Source organism: Dendropsophus ebraccatus, chromosome 7 (assembly GCF_027789765.1).
Source record: "Dendropsophus ebraccatus isolate aDenEbr1 chromosome 7, aDenEbr1.pat, whole genome shotgun sequence".
Lineage (NCBI taxonomy): Eukaryota > Metazoa > Chordata > Amphibia > Anura > Hylidae > Dendropsophus > Dendropsophus ebraccatus.
In genome coordinates this window covers 71,622,754-71,644,507 of record NC_091460.1, presented here as the reverse complement: position 1 = coordinate 71,644,507, position 21,754 = coordinate 71,622,754, and the positions used below count along the sequence as shown (strand labels likewise).

The window sequence follows — 21,754 nt, the reverse complement described above, 5'->3', positions numbered from 1 at the left end:
ACACCTTCAAAGTTTGTGTTATCTTTTATATAAAACTCTATGCAGACGTATGAGTGACTGTATATTAAATCATATCCACTACTCTGGGTTGCACATTTCAATCCAAATTGTAAAACTTTACATCAGCTCACGATGTTCCTTTTTCTCTTGGTCTGCACAGTATCTGGTGTGATAGGGCAGAAGATTATTCTAGCTGCTTTTTGCACTGTAACACAAGCCATGCAGCTGCAGTCATAGTCCTATTATAAAGGGAGGTGGAGGTGTTTCTTCTGGTTACTAAGTCACATGTCTGCATATTTGAATATACAGACTAGATTATCATAGCTTGTGCATGTTACTCACATACTAAAGTCTGAGCCATGTGCAAAACTGAAGGCATTGTTTGCTGGATATATTGCTTAGTATGCATTGCCTTCTAGCTAGTTATCCAAGTCAGCTATGGAACAGGCCATTTTTCTTCCAATTCAGTCCAGAGGTGGCCCTTTGGATTAAGGCAATACTAATAGATTATATTCAGGGCTGCAGGGAAATTTCCCCTTGCATCAATTGACACAAATGAGGTTTCTTTGGGGTGCTTCTGGCTTTCGGCATGGTAGAAGGGAAAATTTCCCCACAGCATTGAGCATATTGGTATAGCGGTGATCGGCTGGGGACCCAGCAGAGACAGCTGGAGGCAGTCTTGCTTATAGGCCTACAAGAGAGTTGTGCCTTTGGAGCACATCTACAGTAGGTGACCACATTACTTATTGAAGCTGTATACAGTAAATCAAGTTATATACATATCTACTGTACACTGATGACAGTATTTTCACCTATGTAAACTTTATTTTTGAAAATGTTTCCCTATTGTATGTAGTTTTTTTTTTGTTATGATTGGGAACTAAGATGCCAAGGTGGCACTTTTTAGTAGGGAGATGTGTTATCAGCGATCCCCTAGTCAACCAGTAGTATAATGTAGTGGGGACCTGACAACAAACATGTCATGGTGCACTGGCTGTACAGTTACAGTACTAATAGAGGTCATTTAGAAAGATATGGGAAAAACACCATAGACCGTCAGTGAAGAGTTACGATGATATATACCAGAGGGTGATAATCTGCCTATAGATATCCACTAAAAATACAAATTAAATAGAGAAAGCACAGGCTCCCAATTTTTACAACATGAATGTGGCATAACACTGAAAGCATAAAAATTCCATATAAACAATATTGTGAGTGGATAAGTCAATCGATGTTATAGTTATTCATGAAAACTGAGCCTCATTTACTGGTGACGTTATAGATAAGTCCTTAGAGTCCCATTATATTGCAATGACTTGAAAATGATCCATTAATTTATATACATATTTGATATTTCCTTCCGCAACATCATTGATCCGGCATCCGTATTTAATTATATGTCACATTTTGATACATGTATTCAATTTAGCATTGTTAGTGAGCAGTGAGTTATACATGGTTCAAAATATAGGCTCACAAATCCTACCCTTAGGCTGTCCTAAAGTCCCCAGGCCCTTCTTTATGTCGGTCTTTTCTTGAGGTTTCCACTTACAATCTGCAACCTGGCTGCTTCCTGGATAGGACTGCATTGCTTCCCTTTTTCATGTCTCTAGGCTAGAACTAAGATGATATAAGCAGATAAGTACTAAATTAGGAAATTTGCTGAGATGCTTGTGGTTCTGGGATCCCTCTGCCAGATGCGATGGAATGAAGTTGGACCATTGTGGCTTGCAAACGACATGTCTAGAGTGATTTTCATGTTGATACAATAAAATAAATCAATATTCTTTAAACCCAGCAGAGCTGTTTGGTCCGTGCCACGTTGTGCTTTCTTTCATTACAAGCACCGCATCTGCCAGTTTGGTGTCTTTGCTTTTTGTTATTTGCATTGTTGTACTCTGTTACTATCAGGAGCTTGTTAGCATCAGCTTAACCATTTTGTTGTATTAAACCTCAGTGCTCTTTCTTTGTTCTCCCAGGTTTGATCTGGTTGCTAATGGTGGTGCATCTCTTACACTTATGTTCGAAAGAGCTCCATTCCTCACTCAATACCACACAGTATGGATACCATGGAACGTTTTTTATGTCATGGATACTCTGGTGATGAAGAAGGAACAGAATGAAATACCTAGCTGTGATCTGAGTGGGTTTGTCAGACCAAATCCCGTTATAGTATCGTCTCCGTTGTCGACGTTCTTTAGATCATCTCATGAGGACAGCCCTATAGTTCCTGAAACACAGGTACCTATTCCCTATTCTATACCTATTCTATTAGAGTTTTTACTTCTTTATTTTATATGAAATAAAAGTGTCCTAAAAGATATACTTGACCTTTTCTTGCATCAGCCGCAATTCTGTAGCATACTGTTTCAAGCCTTATGTACATGGCAGGTCAATAAGCAAGGAGTCTGCATGGTGGCTCATGGAGTCCCTAACATCTGTGTGCTCTAGTCCCAATCCACAGCATGCAGTAATGGTCAGACCATGCATCTAAAAGATATCAGTGGTGCTCAATCCCGAACCATAGTATACAAATAGTGCTTGCCTACCATCTTTGTGCCACCATATGGTGTCATGGGTACTATGGCTGTTTGAAATTTAGAGATTGTATGGAGCTGTAATACACCTATGCACATGAAATGATGGACTAAGAAGATAAACTTTGCACCAGTTTCCTTGCCAGGTCTTATTGCATGTTAAATTCTACAACTCACTTAAAAACAATGATGAGAGACCCTGGTATTCCCCTTGTCATTACATTAACTTATAGGGCCACTTAATATGGTGGTTTTGATGGTTTCCTTACAGGAGCCACCTCTTGGCTGGGTTCTTCCCGGAGGGATATCTGGCTAGTTCTGTGTTTTGAGACTCTTCGATGAGGCTCCACAGGCTCTTCTTTTGCATATTCATGTTTCCCAGGGGGCAATGCACCTAAGGTTTTACTGCATTGAGTGCTTTCACTAGCAGCCGACAGTGTTATCGTTTGGCTGGCCCGCCTGAGATCAGCGATCTGTTTCTCTTAAAAACAACCTATGACTTGTGGAACCTGAAACTATTAAGAGACTGCTGTCTATTCTCTTATGCTATTGTAGTATAGTTACCATTGTTACATTGTCTATATTTCTTAAAGGGATGTATTGTAGCATATAAGTAAATAGGTCTCTCCATTTTACCTATAGTTTGCACCAGGTTAGATGGTTACTTAGTTACACAGCTATAAATAGATAAAAGTCTATCAGGGTCATTCTGTTAATAAATAAAACCATATGTTATATAGGCATTAACAAGCAAAAGCTAAATGGACAGAGCTACAGTGATACCGAAGGAGCATTTCTGTTAATGCTCCTGGCCGATAATTGCCTAGTGTAAACGGGCTTTAATTCTGCACATAACTTGTAGTTTGTAGGTGTAGTTCATTCGGTGCTATGGGTCCTCAGTATTCCTGGGCTGTGGACTAACTACACCCACCCACTCCTGATTGAAATCTTTCTGATTGAAACCTTTTTGTCTACATAATAATATGGAAAAAAAACGGTCAGTCAGCAGTGGACTGCACTAGCGCTTATGTTTCTTGAACTCTTACATAGCCCTTAGCATGTGCTAGACATGAAAAATTTATTTTAGGAAAATTACTCCAATGAGAACTAGGGAACTGATCAGAATACAATGCAAATGACCTAAAGGGCTTCTAATAACCCATTCCACTCTGGTTAGCATACTCAAATGTCTTCATTGTGACTTCAATGGAGCCTTGTGCAAGGGTGGATGAACTTGGCACCCACTGACCCAGGTTGCATCTTGGCACCCACTGACCCAGGTTGCATCTTGGCACCCACTGACCCAGGTTGCAACTTGGCACCCACTGACCCAGGTTGCATCTTGGCACCCACTGAACCAGGTTGCATCTGCAGAGAATGAAAAAAAAAGGTAAAATAGGCTGCAAACAATCACAGGAAGGTATATTATGGTCAGTACCAGGAGGGCACATCAGAACAAAATCAGCAGTCAGAAAAATAAGCAGAAACAGTCAGAAGAGTATAATAGGCAGCACCACTGATCTGTAGTATGAACCTCAGGGGGCTCTGGGTGACTAGATACTAGATACCAGTATATATAGTTCTTTGGACTAACAGCAATAAGGGTGCTACAACTTCAGGCTGATTAAAATAAGAAATATGAAAACGAAAGCACTGAGCACTCATATATGCTATACACGGTGTGTTCTCACTGACGTGTCAGGACACCGGGGAAAGACACCAGGGGAAAGTGAAGAAATGTGCATAGATGTGTGGACTTTTTGAACTGCACTAAAGCCGCTAAAACCCTGCATTTGTTTAGCTGTTTTAGTGCAGTTCGTTTAAGGTTCTGTTCAGACGAACTGAAACTTTACATCAAAGTTTGCTGAACCTTTTGAAAAGTTTGCTTATCTCTACTCATGGGAGCCCAGGTGGGTGAGTAACACTCTGCTGAAATCAGGTTATCTGTCACTATTTTATGCTGGCATCAATCTGGCTATGAAATGCAGGTTTTAACATAACACATGTCCATTCTTAGAATTACTTACTGTTAGGGCGGCAGTGGCAGCTTGTGCTTCGGACTGCTGCCACACCGGTTTTCTCTCCCCCGGCTGTCTAATGTAGACACTGGAACCCATGTGTAGGGGCCCAGCGCTGCTGGTGCTTCCGCCCATGGGGGTGCCTCACCGCTCCTTGGCACTGCTCCCCACTGTCCCGGCCGGCACACACGTTCCTGCCTTCTAGTGTTCGTGCGCTGGCTGTCACAGATTTAAAGGGACAGTGCGTCCCTAATTAGTTAAGTGTACCATTCACCTGCCCTATAAATAAAGCACCTGTCCTGATATTCCCTGTTGGAGGCCCTGCATGTTTCCCATAGCATGTAATCCCTGCTTGTTATTCCTGCCTATGATACCTGCCCGTGATTCCAGCTGTCTGTGGTTCCAGCCGTGAGCCCTGCTGTGTTTCTGCCTGCCTATGTGTCTCCAGCTGCACCTCACCTGCTGCCGCTAACAAGCCAAGCCAGGGGTAGCGACCTAAGCGTCGCCTGCCACAGCAAATCCATACTGCCTTGCGGTGTGTACTGGTAAAGACCAGTGGCTCCTCAGACTCCACAGCTAGCGGTAGTACTGTGGATCCATGACTCCGGTCGTTACATTTACATAATATCTATCAGCATAAATGAGAAGCATAGCTGGAGATAGCTCTGTTCCTCCTGTAACAGGTAACAAAGCAGACACTTGTGTCATATGATTCTTTGTTAAATTGTTTCATAATACAATCCATAACTGTCAGTGACGGTAAAACATAGTTACAGATGTAGCACACACCGATATAACAATCGGGAGCTGCTGTCATCTCTCAGCATAATTGCATTACTCTTATATGCTAATTATCTTTCTTAATCAGCAGATAACATAACAGCAGCACCATGTTTTATCTGATAGTGATGCACGGTGTATTAATATGGAGAACACTCATTATAAGTAACTTGCTTTATTAAAACTAATACAAGGAATCATTTTATTTCAAATGTATATTAGAAGCCTCCTCTGAGTCATATGACCTGAGCGAAGTTAATTTGTTCCTACCTCTATATAGACATGTATCTATAATTAGCTTCTAATATCTATACATTTCATAGGCTATGTTCACAAAACGACAAAAACAGGCGAACGCCTTTTCTATTTAAAAAGACATCCGTTATTCCAGGAATGTAATTGACTTCAATGCAATGCAAACAGTGTATGAAATATCAGACGTTTTCTGCGCAGACATCAAAATAATAATCATGTGAATTATTTTCGGTCATCTATTGGAAACAGCGGATGTTATTTTTTAGTTGTTCACACTTGGTTTTCACCCTCCTTTCATCGTTTTAACTAATAAATTTAATGAACTTTTCAATTAAAGACACACCCAAAGGCCAATTAGTCCACCTAAACTAGAATAATGTACAAGCAGCCGTCATTGCACTAATTGGCGACCAAACAGTGAATTGACAGACGTCATTTTAAGCTCAAAATGGCAGACGTCATTTTTTTTTTTCAAAAACGGAGCAGAAAAAACATTGTATAAACATAGCCTATGAGTGTATAGAGTATATTGTAATTACAAGACACTTGGAAAGAATATATTATACATAATATATAATATACATATACAATATACTATATATATATATATATATATATATATATATATATATATATATATATATATATATATGTGTGTGTGTGTGTATATATCATACAGTTTATATACAATATCCTGCTTTATGTCTACAATATAGAGATATACCCCAGCGAGAGCAATGTGTTTAGATCACAGTGGTGGTCTGTAACTTAGACACCAAGCTGTCCACAATGGAAGGGAAAGTGCACCCTATCAGGAGTAGGAGACAGGTTTGGTAAATCAATGTTTTTTGCAAAAATATTTAACTTTATGAGCCCTACAAGTATAACTATGTTAGTTAAGATGAGAATACCCATCTAACTGCACAAGTCAGAAGTGGATCCACCAGGAAGGGGAAATATAGGTTGTCTCTAGTGAAAAAAAATGTTACTAAAACTGCAGCGGTTTAAAAAAAAAATTCCCAATGAGTGAAACCACCTTTAGGCCATGTTTACACAACATGAAACGCCGACCATTTTGTGACCTGGCCAGGTTTGTTAGTGAAGATGATCTTCATTTGTGCTGAATTGGGATGCAGGCGCATCTGTGTCTGGAGCCGCACTCTTCATTGTGTGACCTGTCAGGCTTGTGCGGCTACTATTCAATGAATAGCGGCGGCACAAAACTGACATGTCAGTGTTTTGTGCGCCCGGTAGTGATCCCGACCACAGTGTATACTATGTGTATACACTTCAGCCATGATTCCGTAGACGGCAGCACAATATAAGTTTCCTATTAATCACGGCCGTTGTTGCAAATCGGCAACAGTGGCCGGGATTAAGAGGAAACTTACGTTGTGTGAACATAGCCTTAAAGGGGTTTTCCAGTGAAATATTATTGATGATCTGCCTTTAGGGTATCCCATCAGTATCTGATAAGCAGGATGCCAAACCCCAGCACCCCTGTGATCAGCTGTTTGGCACAGCCACAGCACCCACACTGCACGGTGAATGGAGATACTGAGTTACTTCAGCTCAGCTCCCATTCACTTTAAGTGGTTATCTGGAGAGCAGAAAGGAAGGAAGAAGTGCAGCACCAGAAAGCAGAACAAGTGGGACCTTTTCTGCTCTTTTGAAAACCCCGTAAAGTGAATGGGAGCTGACCTAAACTAACCCTAAACTAGCAATGCCAGTACAGAGACTTTTACCTATTAAAATGATAGGACATGAAAAATTTATAGAAAAAAAAACCCTAAAAATTACATAAAATGACCTAAAATACCATAAAATAGCATTTTATAGTTTCCTGGAGGAAAATGAAGCTAAGAGTCTTAGCCTTTACCTCTTCTAAACATTGCTGCCCACATTTTTCTATGGATGGTCAGGTAATACGGAACACAGCACTCACCCATTAAGATTCACATTGTAGGAGACTGATGTTTATGCAGGTTTGTGTGGAACATCCCTGTGGGTCTTTAACACATCCTTGGTAATAGAGGAGAGCCCCAGCTTTGCACTTTATAATGACCCCATGTGCCATACATAACCGTTAATAACTATATTACAACACACAGTATGTAATCACACTTTAGTATTTTCTGTAGTCTCTGTTCCTTTTTAGTTGTTTGTACAATCTTTACCTCTATTAAATGTAAAGTAACAGAGCGATCTGAAAGGCTGTAATTTATGTTTGGAGTTTTAAGAGACTTTAGACAGATTTCATTCCCGCATCTATAGTTATTGCTTTCAGGACACAAGATCTACCTTCAAAAGAAGCAGTCAAACTGTGACAGTTCTATGCCATACACCAGGACAATTTACAAGTGAAATCCAGCTCTCATTACCAAACCCGCTCATGTGACCGATATGAGCCAATGATAAGCCAGGGCTCGTGAACACATACTTGCACTCAGCACGCTTGACTGTTCATAAAGTGCACCCCGTCTGTGAGCAAATTCTTTTATTCCATTTTCCAGAAAGATCACAGGGGAAAAATGAAAAACTCAATCTTGTCTTTCAAAGATTCTTTAAACATAAATACAACAAAGTAAAAGATACTGCAGAGATGTATAACCATGTTCCAGCTCATCGCAGCCATAGTTCTGCACTCCTAGCCATTTCCTACTGTAGAATATTAAAATGAAGCCAAACCAAGTGTTTCTTTCAAATAATGAGCATAGTCTTGTGTATAAAAATAAAGCAGCAATGTGCGGCATCCAATGGCATCCAACCAACCAGACCCTTCTATAGCAATCTGCAGATTGAGTAAAGCTAATTGTTCTTTGATTACTATGGGTTAATGTATGTTTACAGAGCTGTCAGCGGTTGAAAGTAAAAGAAGACTTGGCTACTGACCAGTAGGATCTAATCACATAATGGGTGGTATTGTCTGAGTAGGCCTTTGGGTACTGTGATTCCCATCACACTTGCTAAACTTGGCCGTAATGTAGTCTTATGCATTGTAAACACTCTATAGCGGTAAATATTTCTTGTTTCCTGTAAACCCATTATGGCAGCACACTTCATTGATTGTGCAGAAAGAGTTACCACCAATGCTTCATCCCATCCAACCACCTGATCAAGTCCAACTATATACCTAGATATTATTTTTAGGGCAAATAGATAGAGAGATAGATAGATAGATAGATAGATAGATAGATAGATAGATAGATAGATAGATAGATAGATAGATAGATAGACAATAGTGACTTTGATAAATGGGAGAACTTTAAGATACAGAATGTAATGTGTGAGTTGCTCCTAGTAAAGTTTTCCAAGTATAGGCCCAGGTGTGCTAGGTCTATTCATTAATATTAATTGTCCTTATACACTGTATTTTCTCTTGAGACTTTTATCCGGGACAGAATATGTGCACAATTTCAATATGTATGGACAACATTCAAAAAGACAAACAGCATGTCCAGCTACTCACCCCACTCCCTACCCTCTTCGCATTGCACTCACATCATCCCTTCCCCCATTGTCTTCTGAACAAAGTCTAACAGACAAAATATGGAAAAATTAGAAGGAATTTAATTGTTGAACTATTGTTATAAATTCCAGAAGATATTTATAGGCCTGTAAATTATATCTGACATTCTCCCAAAAATAAGAGTAAATCAATATAGCGTGCAATGACATAGCACATGCATGCTATTCCCCGTTGTGTTCTGTCCGATCCCCCTTCCCGTCAGGTGTAGCTTTCTATTTTCAGCTAAAGTAAAAGAATAGTGGAAGAATTGGAGAATATCATTCTATGTATGGATATTTTTTATAAAACAACTGTAGGGGAAATCTGTAGATTACAGGCAGCTGTTTTATTTAAGATCCGACAGTGAGATGAAAACCTGACAAATGAAAATGCTGGGTAATAAAATGTGCGAATGACATAGGAAAGCACACTCTCCCTGCCAAAATATTCCAATAAAAAGGAATGTCTGAAAGCTCTCCCATGGGAACCCTCCCAATTCTTATTTTGTGCACTTGGCTATGCATATCAAACAAGCAGTGCTTGGTGGCTTAGCAACTATAAATGCTAGTCTTCTTTGTGTAGGAATCTTATTATAGATTGTAATCCTGTCATTGCGGCTCGAAGTGAAATAAAGGTGATTGGTTTAGTTGCCAGATCTGAGTACGTAAAAGTCTGAAATCTCCATGACTAATGACTGCACAGAACCTTCAATCATCAAACTGTAGTTAAAATGTCTGTCACTTTCCCATTTGGAAAAGCCAAACCTTTTGCAAAAGAGCAGCGATAACAGACTGAGCAATGTGTGGGAGCCTTTTATGTATCCTCTACATGAAAAGAAAAGCAATAAGTAACCAAGCCTAGTTTGATAATATAACCGAGACATATATCACATGCATTGGAACATCATCAAAACGGACAGCTTTATAGAGGAGATAAGTTGTTCGGTTAGCTAAAATCATTTGGCATAATTTACAGTGATGAGTCACAACACTGCATTCCTCAATATAGTATGTGTCAGACAAAATGGCTGCTGAACAAAGAACCCGATGAGAGAAAGACGCATTTCATAATGATGTTCGAATGCTAAAAGTGTTCCAGGATGTAACATTTCAAGGGCCCTTTGTGTTTGTCATTTAGATGTTATACAATGCAGTAGGCAGAATAACTGGGGTTACATCTGCTACTATCCAAGATCATAAGCCTAGGTGGGCTACAGGTCCTTTGCCATGTGAGACGATAGCAGCCCTAAATATTTGGAAATTGGTGATGTAATGAGCTTATGATAATGTCATAACAGCTTAACATTGCATTAAAGGGGTTTTCCAGGGAAAATTACTTGATGGCCTATCCATAGGATACCTGGCACCTCACACCCCTGCCCATCAGCTGCTCTGCCCAGAGCAGCGCCCAGATGTACACAATATATGGAGCCAGACACCTCAGCTTAGTACAATGTCTAGCAGTGATGCTGGGTTACTACAACTGTGAAGAGCAGCTGATTGGTGGGGGTCCCAACACCCAGCTAATGGTGGCCTATCATCAATTAACTGTTTTCGGGGAAAACCCCTTTAAGCAACTTTGTAAAATACATTGCTTGTGTTCTACTGATCCTGAGTTTAAGCTTACATTATAGCCCAGCTACATTGACTATTCTTCAGACTTCAGAGCTCAGAAAAGGAGCCATGAGAATTGTGAATTTAGCTTTGAACTATAATGTAGACTATAAGTTAGGGTCAGTATAAGATATGTAATGTAAGGTATTTACTAAGTTCCTGACTTTTATATACAGTACTGTGCTGGATATAACTACCTGTTCCGAGAAATTTATAAGGAAAGTCCTTGACCCCTTTGAAAATTAAAAAACTCATGGTGTGTTGTTTCTGAAGATGGAAATAGTGCAGCAGGTTGTGTTATCGACTAGATATAAAATAATGAGCCAAAATGTAGAGAGCATGTGTTTTTGATGTTTACTTAGTCATCCATTGCTCATGTTACCATTCTTTAACCCAATGATTGCCTTCTTTTTCGCTTACTATATACTCATAAAGGATAGAGAGGATAGAGCAGGGTTTAAGTGTAGCCTACGCTTGGCATTGCATAGAAGAGGTAGTCCAATATGAAGCCTTTATTGTCTAGTTATGTAGTATATGCACTGCTGCCTTGCCTTGGTAAATTCTCTTTCTGAAGAGTCATATACAGTCATCATACAGTCTGAGGCTGGGTTCACACTACGTATATTTCAGTCAGTATTGTGGTCCTCATATTGCAACCAAAACCAGGAGTGGATTAAAAACACAGAAAGGCTCTGTTCATACAATGTTGGAATTGAGTGGATGGCCGCCATTTAATGGCAAATGTTTGCTGTTATTTTAGAACAACGGCTGTTATATTGAAATAATGGCCATTATTTACTGTTATATGGCGGCCATCCACTCAATTTCAACATTGTGTGAACAGATCCTTTCTGTGTTTTTAATCCACTCCTGGTTTTGGTTGCAATATGAGGACCACAATACTGACTGAAATATACGTAGTGTGAACATAGTAAAACTGGATTATTAGCTTATACTGTATATTTAGAAATATATATGTGTGTGTGTGTGTGTGTGTGTGTGTGTGTGTGTGTGTGTGTGTGTGTGTTGCAAAGTACTGTATGTTGCAGGTCCCATTTTGTTTAATAATGAACACATACTTACACTGCTATTTTTAATATCACATATTTTATCTCTTCTTTCATATATTACAGGTGCTTCATGAAGAAACAACTATTCCAGGGACAGATTTAAAATTATCCTACCTAAGTTCAAGGGCGGCTGGCTATAAATCCGTCCTCAAGATTACAATGACCCATTCTGCTATACCCTTCAATCTAATGAAAGTTCATCTTATGGTGGCGGTAGTTGGAAGATTGTTCCAGAAATGGTTTCCAGCCTCCCCTAATCTTTCGTACACCTTCATTTGGGATAAGACGGATGCTTATAACCAGAAAGTCTATGGATTATCTGAAGCTGTCGGTATGTATTTCTATTGTAATTAAACAGTAATATTTATTTTAGGAACTCTGTCAAGCAAAGGTTGATTTATGGCTGTGTAAAACGGAAGGCTGGCTTTGCTGCTGTATGTGCATTTATCTTCTTTTTAAGCAGCAATTTAAATATTTCAGTGACATTTAATTTTGTAGAAATCTGTGTCATTGAATCTCCCATTTAACTGGCTGGTTTATGACTTACTCTTATTTGGAACATGTGCTCTTTAATATAGCTTTCTGTACATTTTTTTGCCCAAAGACTCAATATATAGGCTGACTATGCAGCTGCCTTGGATGAAGGGAGTCCAGGCCTGGCTGGTTTCACCCCTTTACCACTAGGCAGTAAAAACAAGCTGTGTAGGATTTCAATTTCCTAAGAAATTGCATAACTAGCAAACACAGGGTGGGTGAGTTTGCCCAGGGGTTATAGATAGGCAAACAACCACCAGGCCCTTCTGTCATTTGTTGGTATCTTCCACATATGCCTCTGGTCATGTCTTATAGATTGCTAATAAACACATTTTACACCGAGCTGCCATCAATTGCCATGACTGGTTAAGCAGGTTGCTACTTTATATTTATGCCTTTTGACTTTGTATATATCCTAAATGTGCAACAGCCAAGAGTTTTCACATGAGTGGCAGCAGGGCAGAACACCTGAGGGGTTCACTGGGACTATAGTCTTATTCTAGTCATGCTTAAAGGGGTTGTCCGGCGATAAAAAATTATTCACAGAATAACACACATTACAAAGTTATACAACTTTGTAATGTATGTTATGTCTGTGAATGGCCCCCTTCCCCGTGTTTCCCCCCACCCACGCTAGACCCGGAAGTGTGGTGCATTATACTCACCGCATATCGTGTCGACCACGGTCTCCGATCGTCAGCAGTGACGTCTTCTTTGGGAGCTTGGCGGATCTTCCCGAGTGCCGGCCGCCCTCTGCAGCGTCATCCGAAGCTCAGCCGCGATTGGCTGAGCATAACTGTGCTCAGCCAATCGCGGCTGAGCGGCTGATGACGCGGCCACGTCATCAGCTGCTCAGCCGCGATTGGCTGAGCACAGTTATGCTCAGCCAATCGCGGCTGAGCTTCGGATGACGCTGCAGAGGGCGGCCGGCACTCGGGAAGATCCGCCAAGCTCCCGAAGAAGACGTCACTGCTGACGATCGGAGACCGTGGTCGGCACGCGACAGGTAATGTATAGCGCACCACACTTCCGGGTACACGGGTGGGGGTGGTGGGACACGGGGAAGGGGGCCATTCACAGACATAACATACATTACAAAGTTGTATAACTTTGTAATGTGTGTTATTCTGTGAATAATTTTTTATCGCCGGACAACCCCTTTAAGGTAACTTGGTTACACTGACATGAGGGCTTCCACAGTATTGTCTCATTCTCCATGAGCTGGCACAGTGAAGAGGAGTGAATAGGGGGTTGCACTGTTGGTGTTAGTGGTAATAATTTCCCTACAATCTGTAAGATGTTGGTTGCGGTGTCCTGATGTAGTGAAACAGAGAAGGAAACCAGTCACTTATACAATGTATATAAAGCACAACATTTACAGCCAGATTCTTTCAATATGGTGGCACAGTCTCCTACTTAGTCCCATAGCAGGATTTGGCTAGAGCTAGGGTAATCCACAAACTAAAGTAAAATGAAGTTCTTGGACCTTGTAAACTCCGCTGTGATGTCACTACTCATATGTCTCTATCTTGAGGTGAATGCTAATTGGTTGGCTTCCACCTTGTCCCAAAAGTCTAAACTCGCACTGAAACTACAATTCCTAACTGTGGGGTGCGATTCCTTTTGCCCACAGCCAAACTTGAAACAAGTGCAATAATAATATATAAGTAATAGCATTATAAATCGTTTGCAAAACAAAAAATAAAATCACAGACACCCAACCAGTAAGCTCCTATTGGGACAATGCAAATGCTTCACATTGACCAACATTCCCGAGTTTCACATAGTAGCTGAGCTATAGTATAGTAGATGGCATTGCACCATCTGTACAAGCTGTTAGACAGAAACCTTTGCTTCTTAAAGTGTTTTAATCACAGCCAATAAGGTGATCATGGAGGTAATGAATTGGTGAGAAAAACTGAACTGTAATATAAACTCCCCATTAATATTGTGAAGAAATAGATGAAATATTCAAGTCAGTCGACAAATCTAAGGATCACAGCTCCTGCCATTAAGGAACAAACTGCTGTCCCGGGTGATTGAGGTGCGAAGCTCTGATGAACCTGTATCCTGGAGCAATGGAGATTAACTAGGCAAAAGCAGCAGGAGTGAGAGATGACAGGGTTGGCGCAGCTTATGACATTCTTTAACTAGGGGAAATATGTAAAAACACTGCGGGGTTGCTGCAGTTCATCACATAAGGTGTTAGAAAATTCAAGGTGTTTGCACAGAATATTATCTGGGATTTCAGTTGTCAATGTTATTTTATTGGCTGAGTCAGAACTTGGAAAAAAGCTAAACAATTTAAGCTCGGAGACGAAATGTTAACCATATGCTAATTCATAGCAAGGGGCATTATATAATACTACAGCTTGAGTCAAAATCTTGGTTATAGCAAACGCCCTATAAAAGTGTGGGGTTTCCTATTCAAAGACATTCTGTCCAAGGATTTTTATTAAATACAAAAGAGATCCCAAAACTTCACAGTGTTTTCTGCCTGCAGACAGTGTTAGAATAGATGTGCTGGCATATTTCACTCGGATAACTTTCTCGTAAGTTTCATTATTTAAATAAAAAATCATAAAAAATGTATAATATAGTCCTAAGGATATCTTAAAGGAAAGATCCTTCTTGGCAACCAGTTTTTGTATCTAAAATAATAAAAAATAATACAGGTGCTCTGAAAAAAGACCTTCCTATGTGTTCCTATGGTTACATACTGCCAACAAATCGCTCTAGCGTGATCCTCTTGTCATGTGTAACTCATTTCCATCTGACCCCTGCTTCTGGCTAATACAGAAAACTAGAAATAATTTTGAGCAGAACTTTCAGTATCTGGCTATATTCCTCACTGATAAATGCTCGATTACAAAAATATTACCATGACTGACGAGAAGAAACAACAAGTTATTTTTAAGGACATTTAGGTAATAGGAGTGATTTTAGATTTTACTTAAAAGGGACAAATGACAACAACAACTTAATAATAATAATAATAATAATAATAATAATCAAGGAAAACAGGTTTACAGAGAGGCTATGTTCGACAACGTTTAACAGCATCCGTTGTTTTTCTGCATCGGCTGCAGGAACATTCTATTTTTAACATTGATCAATCAATCAATCAGCAATTCACTTCAAATCAATGTGCGGCGTACATTACATTGTGTGAACAGCTATTGTTTCCGGACGCTGCTCAGTGAACAGCATCTGGAAATAATAGGCAGGTATATTATTTTAACGTCCATTCCATTGCACTCTGCGTCAATTCTTAACTCTAAAATTTTGTAGTGTGAACATAGCCATAAAGAGCAAAATATTTTTTGTTAAAAAAGTTAGTTTTTTGAGGAATATCATCACTAAAAAATGTATTTATTTGAGGGAAAACATTTTCTTGATTAATGAGTTTCCTAAAGGTGGAAGCCACAATGTCCAGACACTTATCACCTATACTGTGGGTAGGTAAGAAGTGTCGATATTGGGGTAACCCTTTTAATGGTTCATAATCAGACATACTTTCGGAACTAGCAATATATAGCTTACAAATAGAATAAAATATAAATTTAACAAAATATTTATTTGAAAAAAAAAATAAAAACCTTTTATCATTAGGCTTACAGTTGAGAATATGACTTACTGGTGTGGCCACTTGCATGATCGGATTATCCATGAACCATGCTCAGTTACACCGCCTAGTATTTGTTTCATTACTCCTGTAAAGAGGGTTTCAGTGTATAAAATAATACAGTGTTAAACAACAAATGAATGTAAATATAGCCCCGCTGGTAATTATTCTATTAAAGGATTTAATAAGAGCTGTTAAACATGGATAATATGCATTAAGTTTAGTTTTTGCGTTAATCCTGTTATTTATAGTTTGTGTTCATTCTGTTTTCACTCGCAGTTTCTGTTGGGTATGAATATGAATCGTGTCTTGACCTGACACTATGGGAGAAAAGAACTGCTGTTTTGCAAGGCTATGAATTGGATGCCTCAAATATGGGTGGCTGGACCCTAGATAAACATCATGTGTTGGATGTCCAGAATGGTAAGTGTGATATGTCTTTCCAAAGAGTGACATACACATTGAACTTACACTTTTTTTTTACAGTGTACAGGAAACAATGGCATCTATAACATTTACTAGTGACAGCAGAGAAGCTGGACCTCAGTCTTATCAGAAACCCTACTGTATTTATGATTAAATGTCTCTTGCTATGTCATCTAATGGTATATAATATGTAATGGCAGGGAATGGTGCTAGAACTGTCGTAAGATAAAGCAGATCCTGTCCTGCCAATTAAGTTATGGGTTGTCGGGCTTTCGTATTATAAGACTACCATGAAGGATGTGCACTGTTAAAGTGTACAGATATGACATACAGTATGCAGTTTATGTAAAGAATTCACCACTATGTTGGCTATAAGCATTAGACCTTCCAAAAGTTCCATGATGGCAGGGGGGAAAAGTTTGAGTGGTTGTGTTTCCACTTGCATGGTCCTTTTCTTTTAAAGGACAGGAATCCCCGCCAGGGGAGTCTGGAAGCAGTTTGTTCCCTTCCTTCCTTAGCCAAGTGGGTATGTGTTTGAGGGGTTATGAGAAATAGGGGTTAGGAAAAATAGTTGTCATCTGAATGTTTGGTAAGAGCTATGTTGTTTGTTTTACTTGTTTAAGAGTGGGACCCAAGAGTTTTGTCTCAATCTCATGTTCCATGCATGGTTCGTATATATGGATGATGTGCTACGGAACAGACTACAGAACTCATGCCATCATTATTCACTATGATGCTGTGAGCTCCGAAATCTCTTTAAATCTCTGTGCTAATGTACTAACATGGCCGTGTCACTACAGTAGCATAAAGATTCATACTGCACTGGGAGCTCTGACACAAAAAATATGCAAGGTATCTCTCTGGAGCCACCTTTTGGAATGGATGCTTGGCTACTTTAAGATGCCTTAGAACATGACTAAAAGTGACCGTATTTTAAACTAGAAATTAATTTTTATTTAAATCTGCATTCTCCTTTAATGAAGAACAAATCTAACCTGCTGATATGTTCCTATTGTGCAGAAGGTGCCAAGGATGAAGGTATGCCTCTTATCTTCATCCTTTGCGTCATTATTGCACACTTAGTCGTTCACTCCACAGTCTGGTAACACTGTGGGGAGGGCTGGGGTGCCATTAGGAGCACCTCCCTGTCCCCATTGCGTTGATCCGCCCCGCCCAGTTCATCACTAGGGGTTTGAGGCAGTTCTCCTAATGGTCTTGCCGGACTGAGGAGTAAACAACTAAATGCACAGGAACAGCCCTGAGGATAAAGGTAAGAGACATACCTTCATCCTCTTTGTCTCTTGCGCAATGGGGGGCTATCAGCAGGTTAGATTAGTCTAACGTTCGGATAGTTCCCCTTTAAAAAAAAAATTTTCATCATTAGATTTAATTACATACTAAGCTCTTCCAAACGTTTCTTTAGTGAAAGATTTCTATACCAAGATGAAGGCCGAATAGGGCTTTGATTTGCTCATAGTGCCTTCAAGGCTAAAAACATGTTCAGACAGGTGTTAATAATAACAGACAAACTATCATTACATTGGCATGAAGCTTCCATAACCAGGCGTGCATAATTTTATCAGTAATTGAAGGCTGTGGAATTGGTGTATAGATATTGTTATGCAGTCGGTAATGTGTCATCATATCCCTGTCTACAAAGCTTCCAAACTAACAATGCTGAAACAAATTCATTGTTACGATAAAAATGAAAAATCACATTCTGCAACCCAATATACTCTCTAAATATGTAAGTATGACTAGAGATATGTAATAATAAGACAACACAGTGTCCGCTATTATAAAGCAGTCAAACATCTCTCATCTCAGACCCCTCTATCATTGCCATAAATGGGCTTTTATTATAGTTCTAGTCTAAGTATGACACAATGATTTTCACAGTGACATAGGTAAGGTAATATTTCTGCTCTAGACTTTAATAAAACTGCTCTTGTATTCATAAATGATTGGGTTATTTATTAGGTAGAAGAGCATTGTAATAGAGCGTGAGTTATGGCGTATCTGCATTCAGGAATAATGACCGCCAATAAAATGGCATTAACAGTGCAAGGCTGTATAAAGTCAAACGGGCATTTTATAAACATGGAATGGCTGCGAAAATGGAAAACTGATAAATTTTTTTCTTGGTTCATTCAATTTATCTGCAAATGTTCCTTTTGCCAGTATAGTATAGAGATTGTAGGAAATGTGAAGGATAAACTTTATACTGTGTCAGTACTGTACTGCAATTGTGATAGTCCCGCAGTATTTCTGCAGCACGGTTCAACTATCTGAGATGTTGTTGTAAAGAAATATTAAAGGTGAAGTCCGGCGAAAATATTTATGAAAGTATTGTTTTACCCCCCCCCCCCCCTACAGTTATACAAATCCCCAATATACACTTATTACGGGAAATGCTTATAAAGTGCTTTTTCCCATGCACTTTCTACTGCATCAAGGCTTCACTTCCTGGATAACATTGTGATGTCACGACCTGACTCCCAGAGCTGTGTGTGCTGTGGCTGCTGGAGAGGATGATGGCGGGGGGGGGGACACTGAGGGACACAGGGCACTGGAGGGACACTGAGCATCCCTCTGCCATCATCCTCTCCAGCAGCCACAGCCCTCACAGCTCTGGGAGTCGGGTCGTGACATCACCATGTTATACAGGAAGTGAAGCCTTGATTCAGTAGTAAGTGCAGGGGAAAAAGCACTTTATAAGCATTTCCCGTAATAAGTGTATATTGGTGATTTGTATAACTTTTGGGGGCAATACAATACTTTAAAATAAATTTTCGCTTTAAAGAGGTTACTTAGGGGTTTAGAAAAACATGGTTGCTTTCTTGGGTGAGGTTTTGCAGCTCAGTTGACTTAAAATAAATAGAGCTGAACTGTAATACAAAACACAACCTGTGAGCAAGGGCAGTGCTGTTTTTGTATGTAGGTAGTTGTGCTTTTTCTAATCCTGGATAACTACCTAAAGGGTAGTATTTCAAGACTAAAACTTATTACCTATATACAGAATCACAAGAACAAGAAAAGTTGCTTGTCCCCCCTCTGTGAAGGAAGAGACAGTTGAGCATGTGCATTGCTGCTCCATTCAGTGCTTATGAGACTGACAGAGCTATCCAAGTATAGTATTCGGATATGTTTGCTATTCCCATAGTGACTGAACGGATCAGCAACACAAATGCTTTGACTGCTGCTCCATTCACATGGGGGACATTAGACCCTCTTCTCCATGATACAAATAAATGGTAAGATTTTATCTTAGGATAACTTCAGGGTTTTTGTTGCCGATTTTTTGTTTAATTGTCTCAATATATTGCATCCATTTGCTTTCTTGTGTCTACAAAGCTTTGCCCCATAAGATGTAAGTCAGACACCAGTTCTCGTGTAGTATAGTCCTAAGCATAGAATCCCAAAGATTTATGTAATCCCTGTATGTGCTTTTCTATTTCCTACATAGGCATACATAAGATTCTTAAATATGCCATCTTATGTATGCCATCTTACGGCCCTTATAAAAGCATCATATTGCAGCACAGAGAGTACCTATTGCTTTATAATAGCCGGCCCGGGAGACTGTGTGCTACTATACAGACTGGATTCACATAACTATGCCATGTACATGAGTCCAGACAGTAAGATATAAACAGTGTAGTTAAAAGTAAAAAAAAAAAAATTAATTCGCTTCAAATCCAGAAAACCTTAATACTGTGAAACTAGATGAATGTACTGTTGAGTAAGAGCAATGGTAGATAGCGTTTCCTAAAAGCTGCAATAACACATAATGGGCCTGAGTGGAATGAGGAGATGCCGGTGCTTGCAGCAATAATGGAGATGCATATGAAAAGTAAAATACCAGCCTGCCTTATGCTACAAGGTGAACCAATCTCCCAGCTTTAAATTATATCAAGCATCGCTTCCTGACAACTGGTGACTTTTCAAAGTGACGCGTGTCTAATTGAATAAACGAAGTGGTTACTTGTAATGACAAGGTGGATGAGTCTGTGAAATGTGTTGCGGGGAGGAGTGCGGATACTGACAGGTGTTTGTGCCGTCACCCTGATACACGGTCATAAATATTCCTATACTCGTCTCCCATTCTGCGATACTAGAGGAGAAAGCTGAAGGACCTATTTCTCAAGCTAATGACAGGATAAATCATACCCAGTAGTGCAGATAGCCGGCTTGGAGGACCTCTCTGATGAAAATTATACAACGCCTCGTTTCCAGGGGCAAAAAAAAGTCGTCTGGTGATTGTTGCAAAAGATGTAATCACACAAGAAACACAGAATTTCTGATCAATTCCTAATCAGGACAAAGCAGTAATAGAATATTGTTTATGAGATATTATCTGCCATTTACATACGCCTCGCTATTCTGTATTCTGAGTTTAGCCACTCGCTTCTAGCTGTATTTCATAATGGCAGTTTCAAGCATTTACAACAAAGAAACTGTTCTGTTTATTCAGAGGGGTTTTAAGAGCTTTGAAGAACATTGCTCTCGAGTTTCCTTTGTGTTTTCTTAGTTTTTTTTCTTTTTTTTGCAAGCCTGATCGTTTTAACAGCATCCTAGAAAAAGTGTAACCATTAGCCCACAGTTCTGGCTCTGAAACTCGTATCCATAATCAATAAAACATGTTTAGGTACAAAGTGCAAACTGACATGCGGTTTACATGGATTATAACAAATAGAGATTTATTGTGACACATGCATATAGAAAATAATAGCTGACCAGTTTAAAATCAGGACCAAAATGTGCTCATTGATCTGTGCTCAATGAAGGACAATGGTAATGGATAACCGTGTCTATATTTTATCACTGTCTTAAGTAAGAAAAATTCACCATCAGGCATATGCTTTGTTTGTTAATTTCCATAAGGACTATTACATTCTTGCCAGTTCAGCATTCCATATGTAAAATGACTGGGATCTTTCATCACTATTACCTATTTATAGTGCTGCATGCCATTATTGGTGCTCCGCGTGCTTGGTCCTAGTGATGGGCTTATTGCATCATAATGGAGGTAGTCTCAGAAGATGTTGGATAATGACAAAAAGAAATAGCTGATGTCTGTTTATCTAAAAATCCAGACTAAATAAGCAAAATATTTACTTACTCAACATTATTTTTAGAGTCCTGGAATGTGATGAATTGTTGTTTATAAGCTGTTTGCCTTTAAGATAGATAATAGTAAAAACACAAATGGATAGATGAAAGAAAGAAAGAGTTGTGTTGCCTCCAGAGACAACACAACTCTTGTCTCTAGGTCAGGTGGGATTTGCAATTAAGCTCCATTCACTAAGTGGCAAACCCCACCTAAACTGGAGACAAGAGCGGTGCTGTCTCTAGGAGAAAGTGGCCATGTTTTTGTAGTGCTGG

The 21,754-nt window shown here is 39.5% G+C and overlaps 1 protein-coding gene across 13 annotated transcripts in view; it reads left to right on the top strand.

Annotated features, from left to right (window-relative positions):
• The window catches only part of TENM3 (teneurin transmembrane protein 3), a 1,065,662-nt gene that overhangs the window by 953,841 nt on the left and 90,067 nt on the right, over positions 1-21,754 (top strand). For all 13 annotated transcript variants that reach the window (XM_069977777.1, XM_069977778.1, XM_069977779.1 and 10 more), the window contains 3 exons: positions 1,983-2,244; positions 11,848-12,115; positions 16,223-16,366. In XM_069977777.1, the coding sequence (XP_069833878.1) occupies positions 1,983-2,244; positions 11,848-12,115; positions 16,223-16,366 (674 nt within the window). The remainder of the gene's footprint in view (positions 1-1,982; positions 2,245-11,847; positions 12,116-16,222; positions 16,367-21,754) is intronic.